The 16,486-nt window shown below is 41.9% G+C and overlaps 1 protein-coding gene across 2 annotated transcripts in view; it reads right to left on the reverse strand.

The window, feature by feature from the left end:
* Positions 1 to 230: 230 nt before the first annotated feature.
* Nt5c3a (5'-nucleotidase, cytosolic IIIA) overlaps positions 231 to 16,486 on the reverse strand; it is a 40,549-nt gene continuing 24,293 nt past the window's right edge. The window contains exons 2-10 of one of the 2 annotated variants that reach the window (XM_052720254.1): positions 15,717 to 15,771; positions 11,730 to 11,828; positions 10,073 to 10,142; positions 8,214 to 8,260; positions 6,689 to 6,774; positions 5,167 to 5,256; positions 2,646 to 2,808; positions 1,539 to 1,739; positions 231 to 906 (exon numbers count right to left, since the gene is read on the reverse strand). In XM_052720254.1, the coding sequence (XP_052576214.1) occupies positions 805 to 906; positions 1,539 to 1,739; positions 2,646 to 2,808; positions 5,167 to 5,256; positions 6,689 to 6,774; positions 8,214 to 8,260; positions 10,073 to 10,142; positions 11,730 to 11,828; positions 15,717 to 15,752 (894 nt within the window). In that variant the 5' untranslated portion in view covers positions 15,753 to 15,771 and the 3' untranslated portion in view covers positions 231 to 804. The remainder of the gene's footprint in view (positions 907 to 1,538; positions 1,740 to 2,645; positions 2,809 to 5,166; positions 5,257 to 6,688; positions 6,775 to 8,213; positions 8,261 to 10,072; positions 10,143 to 11,729; positions 11,829 to 15,716; positions 15,772 to 16,486) is intronic. The other variant, XM_052720252.1, reaches the window with a different exon arrangement.

Consider the following 16,486-nt stretch of genomic DNA (forward strand, 5'->3'; position numbering starts at 1 on the left):
GTAATGTAAATATCCACTATGACAGAGATTAGGAATGAAGAAAGGAACTGAGAAGAAAAAACACGACAGTGCTCAACAGATACAAATATTTGCCGAATAGATGTTTTTGTTCCTGTTCCTCTGTCTCATGGAGCTGAGGCTGGTCTGACTTGCGACCGACCTCTATTTCCCAGGTGCTAGGGTTACAGGCATAGGCCACCATGACGGGCTGAATATGGTCAACATCAGAATTTAAAAAAGCTTTCCATCTCAGGTTTATTTTCAGTGTTTCACACAGAATATCTGTAATGTCAGTGATACAGACACCAACAGTTTTCACATACTAAGTGCCGGACTTCCCTGGCAAATATTTTTCCAGACAAAAGAACCAAAGAAAACACAATTTCAGGAGATGGTCTCATCACACTCCACCCAAAGTACAAAGTTGGCAGTGGTTAAAATCAGAGACACCATCAACCAACCAAGACAGTGGCCTCTGAGCCTCCACACTCACCTGGTAAAGTGCCCAGAAACTGCAGAACACCAAACTACAAAATCCACTTTGGAAAAGGAAGTTAATTTTCTAATTTTTGCCTTAAGATCATTTTTAACTGCTTTAAAAAATCTGGTGAGTATCATGATGGAGGCGGGAAGAAGGGGCTGCAGTTTATAGGTTCAACCCATCTGCAGAGAAGGCGGCTCCCATCGGGAGGGACGGGAGAAGGCCAAGAGCAGGGATGTGTTATAAATAAGAGTCTTTCCTCAAGCTGGCCAGTGCTGGTTTCAGCTGCACCCGTGGGAGACGTCCTCTCACAAATGGTTTGTTTATAGTGTCTTTTGTAAAATCGAGTTGACGACCTCCAGTGATTCTTCTTTTACTAAAACAATATCGTAAGAGTCCATGTATTTTTCTAAAAGCTCATCTACCTAATCAACAGAAGAACAGAAATAAAATTAACATGCAGAGAAAGGCAAATAATTTCAGTTTTAACCCCATAGTGTTAGATCTGTAGAATACAAATCTAATTTCAAGAAAGTTTTGAAATACAAACATTCTCAAATTCTGTATAACGGAAATCATTTTGTTTCTGATGAAGATTTGAATTTTTTGAGGCAGGGTCTTGCTATCTATATAGGCTCACCCTGGCCTTCAGCTTTGAGTGGTCCTGCCTCAGCCCCCTGATCGCTGGGACGACAGGCCTGCACCACCGTGGCTAGCTTACTCTCAGACTTGACTCCGGGCAGGAAGTTTTCAACGGGTACTATTTTCTCCCTAAATAGTTTCTTTTTACTCCAGTGATTCCAACTTTGGGAACTTTGTACTAGAACATTTGGCAACGCACGGAGACATTTTTGATACTCATGTCTAGGGAGTGCTGCCCACTGCCACTCTAAGAATGTGACCTTCACGTATCACACAGGTCTGTGCTTCATAGCTCCTCTACTCACTGCCAAAGGAGGGCAGTAAAATAACTTTCTCACATGCCTTTGGCAACTAACTATAATGTTTCATCTTAAGTTTTTAAAAAGAAAATTCAACTGCAGCACTGCACACTCACTCTGTCATTCAGATATCCAATTTTCAGAATGTGTTCAACGTTGGCTACGCCATCTGCCATCCTCAAGTCTCCCTGGGAGTCCCCCAGCAGAATGATGTTGCTGTTGTCTTTCAGCTGGCTGAAATAGTCTGTACTCTTCAGGGCACCATCGTGCTTGTTGAACACATGAATTAGCTCTCCTTTGAATCCTTTCAACACTCCCTATGAAAAATTTAAAACAGCTTAAGAAAACCTTCATCGTACTTATTATGGTATGTATAAGTATGTAGGTACACGTGGCAGTGAGTATTTGGAGGGTAAAGGACGACTTGTAGGAGCTGGCCCCTCCTGCCCTGTGCAGCTGGGGATTGAAATCAGTTGTCAGGCTTGGTGGGAAGCACCTTTTGAGTACTGAGCCATCTCTCTGGGTTGAAATAATGGGTTTTACATATTCTACTTGTTAGAACTTTTACATTTTATGATTCTAAACAGATGCCACTATTTATCATATCTTTAAATTGGTCTTTGACTTGATTTCAAAACACAGAAGTCCATTACATGACAGGTAGGACGGGCTCCAAAAAACAGCACATTCTCTACTTTAAATGGCAACACTCAGCTAATCACGAATTCAACTTTTACTTTGCATTTTGTTCCTAGCCAAAGGATTCTATTTTATGTTTTTTACTGTTTTGGGTTTTTATTTTATTTTGTTTGAGGCTATGTAGCCCAGACTTTGAGCTTATGACTCGACCCTCAGCCTTCTGAATGCTGGGGTTGCATCATTCTCCAACATGCCCACAACATTTTATAGTAAACTCATTCAGAAAATGCCAGTATGATTCACTTTTTCCCACTTAAGATGTAGTCTTCAGGGTTGCAGCACAGTTAAACTACTGTCACACAAGTTTTGTGAATTTTAATATTAACTTATGAATAAGACTTTAAGGACGGCATAAAACACACATACAACACTGAGGCAGCAAATGAATGAATCCCATTAATAGTCTGTCGGCATCATCTAATTTAACGACCATCTACTTGATAGTAATAAAGAACATGTGAATTTACATGACTAAAATACTTCAGATTGGAGAGCAGCCTTAAGGAATGAGTTCATATTCTTACATTTTCATCAAAATCCATGAAGTTGGATACTACTTTGACATTTGAATGATAAACTCCAGCTTGACGTATAACTTCTTCAAGCACGTCACCGATACCAGCCGAAAATATGAACACAGGGATGCCGTGCTGTTGAAGTTTACCAAAGAAATTCTCATATCCTTCCCTGTGAGAGGAGGCAGAGTGTTAATGAGCAAGATCTCTCTCTCTCTCTCTCTCTCTCTCTCTCTCTCTCTCTCTCTCTCTCTCTCTCTCACACACACACACACACACACAGAGAAGATAATAAAGCAAAATATTTCTACCTATTTCTACAAATCATATTCTCATTTGAAAACAAAGACCAAGTCAACAGTTGACTCTTTACCCTACTATTAGTTCTAACAGTACAAGTTAGATGGTTTTAGACTCACAGCAAGCATGGATAAAAGCCTACAATTTACACCATTTAAAGGCAAGGGGTCAAACCTGAAAAGGTCCCTAGGGTGAGCTCGAAGGCCACCTGCCTGAGGCCCTGCTGCTCTTCCTACCTCCACAAGAGCAGAGCAGCAAGCCTAGCTGTGCTCTTTCACCCGTCATGGCTCCTTTCCAAGACTGTTTAGCCCCACCATCCCTCCTTCTCTGGATGACCCGCTTCCCTTCACCAAATAGTTCATCCACTCATGTAACACATACAGTCAAATTCAGATGAAAGCAAGTCTACAGTGTTTTATCCCTCCCCTCTTACTGTCCTGTTTTTCCCCTCTCCTCCATTTATACCTCTTCTTCCCCATACCTCTATGTTCATATCAAACGTAGGTTTCAATGTAAATACATATTTATACTTAAGGTCACACCCTGAATATGAGAGAAAAGGTGTGGTATTTGTCTGTCTGAGCCTGGCTTATTTCTCTTAACATGGTTATCTTCAATTCTATCCATTTTCCCCAAAATGAAATAATCTCATTCTTGTTTGTAAAACCTTAAAATCTACTCTTTCCTTTTCACTCTCTACAGGTTCAATCTTGGTACTTATGAGTGAACCATTCAATTGTTCTTACATTTCAATCTTTTCTTCTTGAAACATAATCGCTTTATCATCCCAGAGGAGAAGGGATTGGGGGTAGTTTAGTGAGAGAGTGACTGCCCAATGTGGGAGGCCCCAGGTTCAATCCCAGCACAGAGGGAAGTAAAACAACATCACCGTATTTGCCAAACAAGTAGAAAACCTTAAGGTTGGTTAAAAAGTACTGAAAGTAAGTGTGATGATTTTCACAGTTATACCCTACACATTACAAATACTGTGTGTGTGTGTTGTGCAGTACTTGCTGAGCAGACCAAGTTGGCCTTCAGCTGGTTGTGATTCCTTCACCTCTGCCTCTTAAATATTATAATCGCAGGTTTTGACACCATGCCAAGCCTCGCAAGTACTTTACCTATAAACTAAAAAAGTTCCCTTCCCTGTAAAGTTTTCAAAGCATGAGAACTCCGAAGGTAGATCCATGTAACCTTAGAAACAATTCTTAGTTGAAACCTTTCTAGCTTATAAATATTTCCTTTAAATTTCAGATCTTTCAAAACTGATTTCCTAAAGAACTTGAAAAACGATAATAGTTACATAAGTCTCTACATTATTCTTAATTTTTTTTTTTAATTTTGGAGAAAGGGAATACGGAAATACAAATCATTACTTAAATCTTCCAATGCTCTTACCAAATCTAAATGAAAAAACTTTTTTTTTAAAGATAGGGTTTCATGTATCCAAAGCTGGCCTCAGACTTGCTATTTCATTCAGGATCTTCCTGCCTCTGTTTCCTAAGTGCTGGGACTATAGGCATGAGCCGCCATGCCCAGGTTTTAAAAAAATGATTTCCAATCTTATTTTATGTGTATAGGTGTTTTGCCTGCATGTATCTCTGTATATCAAGTGCATTCCTGGTGTCCATGAAGGGCAGAAAAGGGTGTTGGGGCCCCTGGAACTGGGGTTATAGATGGCTGTGAGCTGCCATGTGGGTGCTGGAATCGAACCCTGGTCCTCTGGAAGAGCAGCCAGTGCTCTAATCAGCTGAGCCATCTCTCCAGCCCCTTACCATGCCAGTTTTATTCAGTGCTTGGACCAAGCAAAGAGCTGTGGGCACACAACACAAGCACTCTGCTAACTGAGCTACATCCCAATCCTAACAGCCCTAACCTACAATGTTTTTATCTCACCACTATTCATTTTCTTACACTGATTTAAGAAATAATGTGTTTTAATTATTTTATGGAATAAAGCGATTGCTTATCTTTTTTTTTTTTTTTTTTTGGTTTTTCGAGACAGGGTTTCTCTGTGTAGCTTTGCGCCTTTCCTGGAACTCACTTGGTAGCCCAGGCTGGCCTCGAACTCACAGAGATCCGCCTGGCTCTGCCTCCCGAGTGCTGGGATTAAAGGCGTGCGCCACCACCGCCTGGCAACGATTGCTTATCTTAATTAAAAACACATAATTGAATATATACAATAGTAGTTAATTCTGGAGACAATAAAAACAAAACCCAGGAGACTTACTTGAGCATGACATCAGAGTCTGCCACAATCTCTTTAAGTTTGGCTTTTGGTATGCCTTGTTCAACAAGCAAACCATGTGATTTAGTATACCTGGAGTTAATGACCAAAGGAGGGGAGAGAGCCCAGTTAAAATATTGAAACTATTACCTTTACTGCAAAGCATTCCTGAGTGTGAGATCATGGCTGCTGGTCCTCACTGTGTGGACTTAACTCTGAGACTAAGGAGCTTGAAATGGGTGATGGTGTTTTCCCCATATGTCACAGATCTCACAAACCCAGGCTCCTCTTAACTATGTCAGTAAGGCAAACCTGGAGACAGCTGCAAGCTTTCCTCAGTCCACAGGTAAGAGTCAATCTAACCTGGGCTGGCAAGCTCCTTTCTCCTTTCATCTGCTTGCAGTTTACATTTTCCTGAAATCTCTAAGTACTGGAACGCTGCCTAGTGTAAGAGAGAATTCCTTGGGAGGAAAGTGTTCCGCATAGGCTGGCCTGCTTCACTCTTACACAGATAGCCACAGCAGCACAGGATAATGTGCCGTTAGAACTCAACTCCTTACAATGAAACTCCCTTGTCTCACGAAGAACAGGAACCTTCAACTAATAACTGAGCATCCCCGGAATTTTAAAGTAATTCCTTCCTTTCGCCAGCTTCCCCTTCTTTCCTCCTGTGAGACAGCTTAATGCTGGAAAGCCCCCACGGGCCTATACTCCCTATGCAACCTGGAAACAATCCCTCTGCCTCAGCTTTAAGTTCTGGGATTACAGGTGCACACACTACGCTGTCTCAGGAACTGGAGCTTATTCCATCCCCAGATAAACCTAACTGCAAACAGTCCTTTCTCCACATAGAAATCAATTTCTTTAATTTTTCCAAAACCAGCTCCAGTTTTGACCCTGCAGGTAGGCAGAGAAAAGTCTCTCCCCAGCATTTACTACCACACACAGGTGAACTGTCCACACTCCCCATCAGCTACTGGGAATATTCCTGGCCTCTTAAAATTTCAAAGCAGATGTTGCTGCTCAAACCAAAGCACTTTCCACTTCTGGGAATGCTTCTCAGAGGAACGGGTGGACTCCTCTGCACCTCTACATTTGCCAAGGTTTATCTTGTCTGGGAGCTCCACACAAAGCTCTCTCTGAAGTCTACTCGGATGCTGCAGTGTGATGAACACAGTCAACACCACAGGCCAGGGCTCCAGGTTGGGGCGGGCATGGCGTGGCTTGGCGTGGCGTGAACCCTACTTCTCTTTCTTTGTTCTTAGATCATGTCTTGTCTAAGAAGCTTTAAAGACCTGGCTTTAAGACTTACATGCCAGGCCTTTTATTTACTCTCACTGCATGCCATCCTGAGACCAATCACAAGCTGTTAATTCACCGTGGTGACTCTAGGTTTTCTGTATTCATTGTCTGTGTATCTAGCTGTACACATTAAAGAGGAGAACGGGCCACGACTCTTAACTGGGCCGCTGCATTCCCCGCACTGCAGTGCCCCCCCCCCCCCCCTGCCCCCAGAGGCACTCACCACTCTACCATGTAAGGGAACTTCTCTTCCACAGTGAGGTCAGGATCAACTTCAATAGCGTAATACCGCTCCTTGAGCTGCAGTAACTAGGAGGAAACAGTAACTTAGTTGTGAGGATTACAGAGTTCTGTCACTTACCTGACTATTACAGCAAACAATGCAAACAATAAAAGACAATGGGGGCCTTTAAGCTACTTTTCAGTAAAGATTAAAACGAGATGGCTTGCTCTTCGGTTACATATAATTAGATACAGCCGCAGGAACCACTTTACTTCCAAGTCAGCAATTCAGAATGTCATTAGAAAAAATGGGAGGTTTATTTTCAGGCTCGGCTCTGCTGGTGCTATGGACTGAATGTAAGGCATCGAACATGCTCGGCAGGTGATCTCACCGACCTGCCACTGAGCCATGAGCCAAGGCCCAGGCCTAGCTTTACTTTCTATTTTGGGCCAGGTTCTGTGCTAAGTTACCCAGGCGGCTTTGAACCTTCAAATCCTTCTGCCTCAGCCTAAGTAGCAGGATTACAGGCCTGAACCACCAGACCTGACAACAAGTTTAGTCCTGAAATCAAAGCAATTAACTTTGATAGGCACCCTGAGTTGCCCTGTTAAGATGGAGGCAGGCACCCCAGGAACACCCTGATCAGTTTAAGGGGGCAAATTAGCCCGAGACTAAAGCACCTTTGCCTTCCCAGCTAATGTAAGGACCCTGAGTGTTCTAATAACAACTTCTAACACTGGTTGTGCTGGTGATGGTTGCACACCCTGTAATCCTAGCACTTGGGAGGTCAAGGAACAGGAGCTCCACGTTTTCCTCAGCTAGCCAGTGAGTTCAAAGCTAAATGAGACATCCTGTCTTGAAGAAAAAAAAAAAAACCAAAAGCCAGGATAGAATTCATACAATAAATTTCATATTTATTGAATGCTTACTATGTGCCAGATAAGACTATAAGCACTTAGCATTCATTTCAGTTCTTTCCGGGGATGGGGGTGGGTGGAGGATCTGGGGTCAGAGAACAGAACAGCCACTAGATAGACATAGAGGCCAGAAAATGGTGGCACACACACCTTTAATCCTATCACTTGGGAGGCAGAGATCCATCCAGATCTCTGTGAGTTCAAAGCCACACTGGAAATAGCCAGGCATGGTGACTCACGCCTTTAATCCCAGGAAGTGATGGCAGGAAGCAGAAAGGTATATAAGGCATGAAAACCAGGAACTAGCCTAGTTAAGCTTTTAGGCTTTTGAGCAGCAGTTCAGCTGAGATGTATGAGGCTTCCAGTCTGAGGAAACAGGATCAGCTAAGGAACTGGTGAGGTGAGGAAGCTGTGGCTTGCTCTGTTTCTCTGATCTTCCAGCTTCACCCCAATACCTGGCTCCAGGTTTGTTTTTATTAATAAGACTCTTTAAGATTTATGCTACATGCCATCATGCCTAGCTTTTGACATTCATTCCTGTCTGAGTAAAACTAATCAGCTGAGACAATGAAGGATTAACTATGCATTTGAAATGACTTGATACTTACCTTTCTACGACATTCGTCTGTAACAAGTTTACAGTTGTCAATGATATCTGGGGGCGGGGGGGGGGGGGGGGGGGAGAAAGGGGGGAGAGAGAGAATGGCATAGGCATTAAAGAAAATACTCTGGTTGATACTACCACTAATAAAGATAACTTGCTTCTTTTATTTTTAAAACCCAAGTCAATTACTGTGGTTACTGCAATTTTTTGGCCTCGATGTGTAATTCAAATGGCATTGCTACAGGAGGTAATGGTTTCAAAATTTGAGATTTAGTAATTCTTCACATATAGCACTGAGCTAGACAGTTCAAGACCTTCAAACAATCTATTATATGTTTCCACTTTCATCTTCCTTTTTAATACACAGAAGCAGCAAATACATCTTGGCGTATATCATTTTCCTTTTCTTTCTATTTTGAGCCAGGGTGTCCTGGTTAGATTTAACATGACACAAACTAAAGTCACCTGGGAAGAGGGAACATCAATTGAGGAATTGCATCCAACGGACTGGCCTGTGGCCATGTCTGTGAGGCCTTTTGCTTGATTAATAATTGATGTGAAAAGGCCCAGTCCATTGTGGGTGATTCTACCCGTGACAAGGTGGTCTTGGGTAGTATAAGAAAGCAAGCTGAGCAAGCCAGTACGCCTCCATGGTTTCTGCTTCAGTTCCTGGCGTGATTTCCCTTGGTGATGGGCTGTAACCTGAAAGCCAAATATACCTGTTCTTTCCTCACGTTGGTTCTGGTCTGTTTTACTGAAACAGTAGGAACCCAACTAGGACATAAGGTCTCCTGGAGCCACCTCTAGGGCTCATGCATGTAAGACCACCACCACTCTACTGAGATACATCCCCAGCCACGAAAGATACCATTTTTAAAAGGATAATACTTCATGTAAAATATTTCCTCTCAAAGTTTTATTTACTATTAACAAATTAGGTAAGTTAAGATCAAGTCAAATCTACCGTTTTGAGTTCTTTTCATTTAATGTTATGCTCTGTATTTTTCAGATAATTAAAGCTCCATAGATACCACTCACAACGGTTGTACAATTTTTCCAGTGTTAAATTGTTTTCAGTTGCCTTCCAAGCTGTTGTCAGGGTTATAAATCATTTCATTGTGTGTTGTCAGAAATCAATATCAAAGCTTTATACATGCCTGGCCAGTGCCCTACTACCGAGCTACACCCTTAACCCAGAGTGTGCCTGCTGGTTTTCTGTCAACTCCAACACAAGCCTGGGTCACCTGGGAAGAAGGAACCACAGCTGAGAAAATGCCTCCATCAGACTGGCCTGTGGGCAAGCCTGTGGCATTTCTTGATTGACAGTTGATGTGGAAAGGGCCAGCTCACCATGGGTGGTTCCACCCCGGCTGTGTAGGCTGAGCAGGCATCAGGAGAGCAAGCTGGTAAACAACACTCCCCCAGAGTCTCTGCCTGAGCCTGTCTTAGGGTCCCTCTACACTGGACTGCAACTGCAAGCAAAATAACCCTTTCCTCCCCAAGTTGCTTTTGGTCACAGTGTTTACAATATCAATAGAAACCTAACTAATAAACAACATTTGGTAAATGTTACTTTTTAGGTTATCCCAAAATTTAAAACCTTTTCAGTTATTTCTTGGGTAATAAATAGACTATATAGTGAGAAATATTTTGAAGTCTTCATCCATTCCCTTTACTTCCAAAAGCATATATAAAAATAGCCATTCACCTAAGATGAATGAGAACCATTCCCCAAAACCTAACAAGAAAAAACAAGTTTCTTCACTTTTAACATTAAGAGAAAAGGAAAAACAAAAAACTCACAGTCATCTCATTGATAAGTATTTACCATTACATTCATTTACTTAAGAGTACCACACTTACTATGACATGTTGGGCATCTTTTTCCATTGTAGGAAAACCTACTTAGTGTCATATCAAAGTCTGTTATTATCTGTGAGAAAAAGAAGGCAAAATGTAAGTAAGTTCACCACAATCCTAAACTCACTATGCTAAGCAAATACACATCCTGGAGCCTTTCCACAGAGGTCCCTGGGAAGTTCCTCATCTAACCCTGCAACACACTGAGTTAAATGATTATATTTTTCAATTATAAATTGTGTGTGTGTGTGTGCGCGCGCGCACACCATGCTCTGGGGTGTGTGTGTATAGAGGACATCTTCCAAGAGTCGGTTCTCGCCTTCCCCCTTGCTGAGATGGGGTCTCCTTTGTTTCTGCTGCCCTGCTCTGGATATCACTCAAAGAGGTAATAAATTAGCTGTTGGGCAGTTCAAATAGCAAAGGAATTCTTATAATGAAGTTGGACTAGTAACTTCTCCAGTTCCTTCACATACATTTATTTATTTATTTATTCACTTATTTATTTATTTATATTTTGTGTAGACCAGTGTTTTGCCTGCATGTATGTCTTTATGATGGTGTCCAATCCCCTGCAACTGGAGTTACTGACAGTTGTGAGCTGCCATATGGGTGCTGGGAATTAAACCCAGGTCCTTTGGAAGAGCAGTCAGTGCTCTTAACCACTGAGCAATCTCTCTCTCCAGCCCCCTCCTTCACATTTAGTCTGTAATTCTCTCCTTCCTGGGATGATACATGCCCATGATCTTAGGAGTTGGAAGCAAACAAAATGCAGCAAACAACATCAAACCATAAAACTCCCAGACCAACAGTGAGAGAGAAACGTGTTAAACTCAACTATGCCCTCATAAAGTTAATTTTAATTTGACAATGACTCAGGTAATTAAAATATAGAATAACTTGAAACTATACTCTTTTACATAGATTCCTGAAATGGTTTAACATCTGTGTATAGTACTAGTCACCTTAGAACTTAATGTTAAAAAAGGCCCAAGTGAGAGGTCTGGCCAAACTCAATGGGAGAATTAGTGCTTAGCTCCACAGGTCTTGGGTTTAATCTCCACCACGTTTGATCATGGCTCATGTGCTCTCTCTGTCTCAAGGCATTCTTTTTTTGTTTTCAAATAGAGTATTCCATGTATTTAGACCAACTCTAGATAAGTTTTTAGATTTTACACTCCCAAAGTATAGGCAAAACAACAACAACAAAAATCCCATTACTAAGGTTTTGTCAAAACAGGAGATTAATAAATTTGCTTTTCCCCCTGCAGTTGCTAGGGACTGGACCCATGGCTTTATCCAAGCCCTGTCACACTCCATCACTAACCCCAGACAGATGAGTCTGCTTCAGTTTTTCAATGTGGCTTAAAATTATACAATATATTTTGATCTTAATCTTCCACTTCCTCAGCTCTTCCTAGATCTTTCCCACCTCCATGCTTTTGTGCTCTCTCAACAAACAAAAATAAAAACGAAGAAACTAAAATATCCAACCCAACCTGAATATGGAGTGTGTTTTATGTTGCCAACTACTTCTGGGTGGGGGCTGCCCTGGAGTGTGGCGGACAGACCCACAACTTCCACTGGAGAGAGCCGACTCCCCCACCCCCCCAAGCAGCTGTCATCGAAAATCCACTTCAATGGTTTCAAAAGTGTAAGTCACCTGGAGTTTGGCAGCTCCTCCTTTAATGAGACCACAGATAATTTCTTCTACTCTTGTAGGGTTCTTGATGCGAACTGAGCTTTTCTGGAATTCTGGCATCTAAAAAGTGAATAGACATGAACTACTTTCACTCACTTTTCCCAATTCATTTGCTATCAAGAAGCTTGTATTAAAAAGTATAAAAATGCTGAGACATTATTTTAAAAAAGTCACCATATAAAACTACCATTATTATATACACACACAAAAATTAAAACACATAACTAGTTTCCATGTAGAAAATTAAGATAAACTTATGAGCCAGGTGGTGGTGGCGCACACCCTTAATCCCAGCAGAGCCAGGCGGATCTCTGTGAGCTCAAGGCCAGCCTGGTCTACAGAGTGAGTTTCAGGACAGCCAGGGCTACACAGAGAAACCCTGTCTTGAAAAACAACAACAACAACAAGAAGCAACAATAAGCCCCTCCTCCCCAAAGGCCAGAACATTTCCCAAAGACTGGAAGACACCAACAGAGGTATACATGAAAGGAAAAGGGAAATACATTCAAATACTGTTCATGAAATACCTACATTTAATTTGGCTCCTCCCCCTCCCTTTTTTGTAGGGGAAGGAAAGATACTGGGAATCAAGTCCAGGGATTCTCAAATGCATGAGTTCTACTCCATCTATAGCCGTTACACACTTTAAAAGCCATATCTTAAAACACTGATAGGATCACCTGCAATGTACCAGATCTTGACACTTTTAACTTAATGAGACCTCATTCGTCTTAAGGAGGGGGAGATGGCCAAGTCCATAACGTACTTGCTGCACTTTATGAGCTGGGATCCCTGGGCATGTTCATTAGCAAGTCCAGTAGCTTCAGATTCAGTGAGGAGCAATAGAGGATGGTATCCAATGGTGATCTCTGGCCTCCACATGTACGAGCACACAAAGACCACACCCTCAAGCCCCAATTCACCCTGACATTTACATAATAAATACTGCGTGTCTACTTTTCAAAACACACTCCCGCTAGAGACTAGATGCGATGTGGACTGATACTTTCCTGCTGAGTATGAACGACCACTGCTGCTTTGGAGGACCCCTTCTGCAGCTCCCTTACAAAATCCTTAGCTGAGAAGAGCAAATACTTGATTCAGTAACTAAACCCATTGGAGCTGGTGAAATGACTCAGTGGTTAAGAACGCTTGCTGCTTTTGCAGAGGTTCTGTGTTCCCAGCAGCCATGCTGGATGGCTCACAACTGTTTGTAACTCCTCCTTCAAGGGATTTAAACCCTCTTCTGGCCTCTGTACCTGTACTTACATGCAAGTACTCCTTCTCCTACATACACATAATTAATTTTTAAAAAAATCTTTAAAAACACCGTAACTCATTACAGTGAGAGTAAACAAAGGATTATGTTGCCACAATATTTTCACCAGGAAAATGGAGCATTTTATTTTATACTCAATATAAATCAAGCAAGTCATACTCTCAAGGTTCAGCTAACAAGAATAGCAGTGGTGCATATCTTTAATCCCACAGCACTTGGGAGGCAGAGACAGTTGGATCTCTGACTTCAAGGCTAACCTGGTCTACAGACCAAGTTCCAGGGCAGTCAGGGCTACACAGAGAAACTCTTGTTTCAAAACCAACCAAACAAAAAAATATTAACTAAGACCACTTGGTGGCGCCCATCAACCACCCTGATTCTAATCAGGTCTTCACCTACATTTTACATTTGGTATATTATAAAACGTTTTTCTTTTTTTAAAATCATCAATTATAATTGCTAGCCTCTTATTTATTTTCAGTAACAAGCAAATTGAAAACTCAAATTGCTTTAGAACTTTTTTTTTCTTAACCATCACACATCAAAGAGAAGCAATGGCTGGGCATCATCCTTGCTGGTGAGGATAAACAACCATTCATTTCACGAAGGCAATCAGGGAGCACTCAAGTGACTGGAGGAATGGACTGGTTACAACAAAAACACTGGCAGCCTTTCCATCCATCCATCCATCCATCCATCCATCCATCCATCCATCCATCCATCTCTCCATATAGTCGTGTGTGTGTGTGTGTGTGTGTGTGTGTGTGTGTGTGTGTGTGTGTGTTAGAGGACAACTTTTAGGAGTCAGTTCTTTCCTTACATTGTCATGCTTGGTGGCAAAAGCCCTTACCCACTGAGCCTTTTCACTGGTCCTGAATGTCTGTCACTTTAAACTACACTTTCGAGAACAGACAGGGGTGGACGATGCACGTGGGAGAAATACAGAGGCTGCAGCTCATGGGTGGAGTCCTAACCTAACATCTACAAAACCCTGGGTTCAATTCCAGCAAAAGAAGAAAGGCAGAAACACAAGCAGACAAAGTCATCTATAGATACACCCCACTCCGGCTGAAACACACAGTTTAAGTGATGTCTATTGAATCAAACGTTTCAGGGTTCATTAAAATGTACATTTTGTGGTATTATGTACTAGTTAAAGAATAAAAGTATTTACTCATTTATTTACTGATTTATTTTCTCTTGATTATTCTTTTAAAGACAAGGTTTTCCTGTCGAGCCCTGGCTGGCCTGGCACACCCTGTGTAGTGTAAGCTGGCGTTGAATTTGTGGCAACCCTCTTGGGTCAGCCTCCAGGAAACTGGGATTACCAACAGGCACATGCTACCACAACTGGCTCCAAGGAGTTTTATCATGGGGACTGTGGAAAGCTGATGGTATTTTTTCCGCAATGTACTGACATATGTTCCTTCCATAGCCTCAGTACCACTATGCAGAAGACAGCTGCTTCCCGGGGAATTTTCAGGAACTTCACACACCTTTTGTTATGCATAAAGTTGGTAGTTTCACACCATTTATTTACACAATCATTTTTTTTAAATAACACTCTCACTAGCCCAGTTGGCTTCAAACTAATTATGTAGCCAAGGTGACCTTGAATTCCTGATCTACCTGTTTCCACCTGGCCAGTAATGGGACTACAAGTGTAGACCACATTTGGGTTTTATGTGGTGTCGGGGACTGAACTGAGAGCTTCCAACTGACCTACATCCCCAGCCATTTTGGCCCCTTTCTTTTTCTTAAATTCTTTTTCATGTCTGCTTGGCTGCCCTGCCTGACTCCCCATCCACCCACCCACCCACCTATCCATCCATCCATCCATCCATCCATCCACCCATCTCTCCATATAGTCGTGTGTGTGTGTGTGTGTGTGTGTGTGTGTGTGTGTGTGTGTGTGTGTGTGTGTGTGTGTGTGTTAGAGGACAACTTTTAGGAGTCAGTTCTTTCCTTACATTGTCATGCTTGGTGGCAAAAGCCCTTACCCACTGAGCCTTTTCACTGGTCCTGAATGTCTGTCACTTTAAACTACACTTAGAATATTTCATTCTGCATGGCTTACACAGGAGAGTGCCAAGGAATACAGAAAAGAATGGGAATCCAGCTGAGGTAGAGCATGCCTGTAATCTCTGCCTCAGGAGCTGGAAGCAGAACCAGGGGTTCAAGGTCATCACTAGCGACAAAGTGACTTCAAGTAGCCTGAGTCACAGAAACCCAGTCTCAAAGAACAAAATCCAAACCACACATGCAAAAAGACAGGAAGGGAATAAGACATATGTAATGCATTGTAATGGAATCTCAACATTACCCCTTGCAGGGCTGAGACAGGAGGATCGCACATCCCTGACATACAAGCACAACGAGACTTCATGTTCAAAAAAAGTAAAAACAAAACAACAGCCACAGCAAACTCCTCAGAACCTAGCCATCATTTTATGCTAAGAACTATAAAATGTATTATATTTCAAGCATAATAATTTCAAAGATATTTGAGAATCAATTCAGTAGGTACTTGAGATGTTTATCATTTGTGTGTCAAGCATCATGAAGAAAGCCCTGTATAAAACTCCAGTCCCACAACTGTATAGTTAAGAAGGAAAAATTGGAGAAGATTCACCGTTTACAAGTGGAGCTGCAAGTACTCACATACCCACCATTTTCAAATGGACAGCAGACTCCTGATTAGTCATTTCTTGGTTATCCAGTCTTCTGGATTTCCCCAGGTGATGTCACAGCAAGAGAGGGGGGGAAAAAGGTACACGTGACACACTTACATTTGAGGCTCTTAAGGTACGCTAATGACATACGAAGATGGTATTTTAGTATGATTTAAATACCAAGGAATTGCAGGCTGCTCCCTCAGCAAAGGATTTCCTCTATTAAGTAAAGTTTCTTCTAAGAACTAAAGTAGTACTAATAAGTTTGAATAAAGAGGTAAAATGGACTACACATTTTTTTTTTTTTTTTTTTTTTTTTTTTGGTTTTTCGAGACAGGGTTTCTCTGTGTAGCTTTGCGCCTTTCCTGGAACTCACTTGGTAGCCCAGGCTGGCCTCGAATTCACAGAGATCCGCCTGGCTCTGCCTCCCGAGTGCTGGGATTAAAGGCGTGCGCCACCACCGCCCGGCGGACTACACATTTTGCCATAAGACTTTACTACAAGACTTGTTAAAAAACAAAAACAAAAACAAGACAGGGTCTCCCTCTGTAGTCTAGGCTTGCCTTGAACTCCTGGGTAACCTCCTGCCTCAACCTCCTTCTGTTGTGGAATTATTGGTGTGAACCACCATGTTTGGCTTTGCAAGTATATATTATCAACACTTATTGTACACAAAGGGTAAGAAAAATGTGTTGATAGTGCCAAATCTACATAGGAATTAAAAGAAGAAACATAATATACAAAAGTATTTTTCCTTCAATTTTTTC

Source organism: Peromyscus californicus, unplaced genomic scaffold, assembly GCF_007827085.1.
Source record: "Peromyscus californicus insignis strain IS unplaced genomic scaffold, ASM782708v3 Scaffold_6__1_contigs__length_162567912, whole genome shotgun sequence".
Taxonomy (NCBI): Eukaryota; Metazoa; Chordata; class Mammalia; order Rodentia; family Cricetidae; genus Peromyscus; species Peromyscus californicus.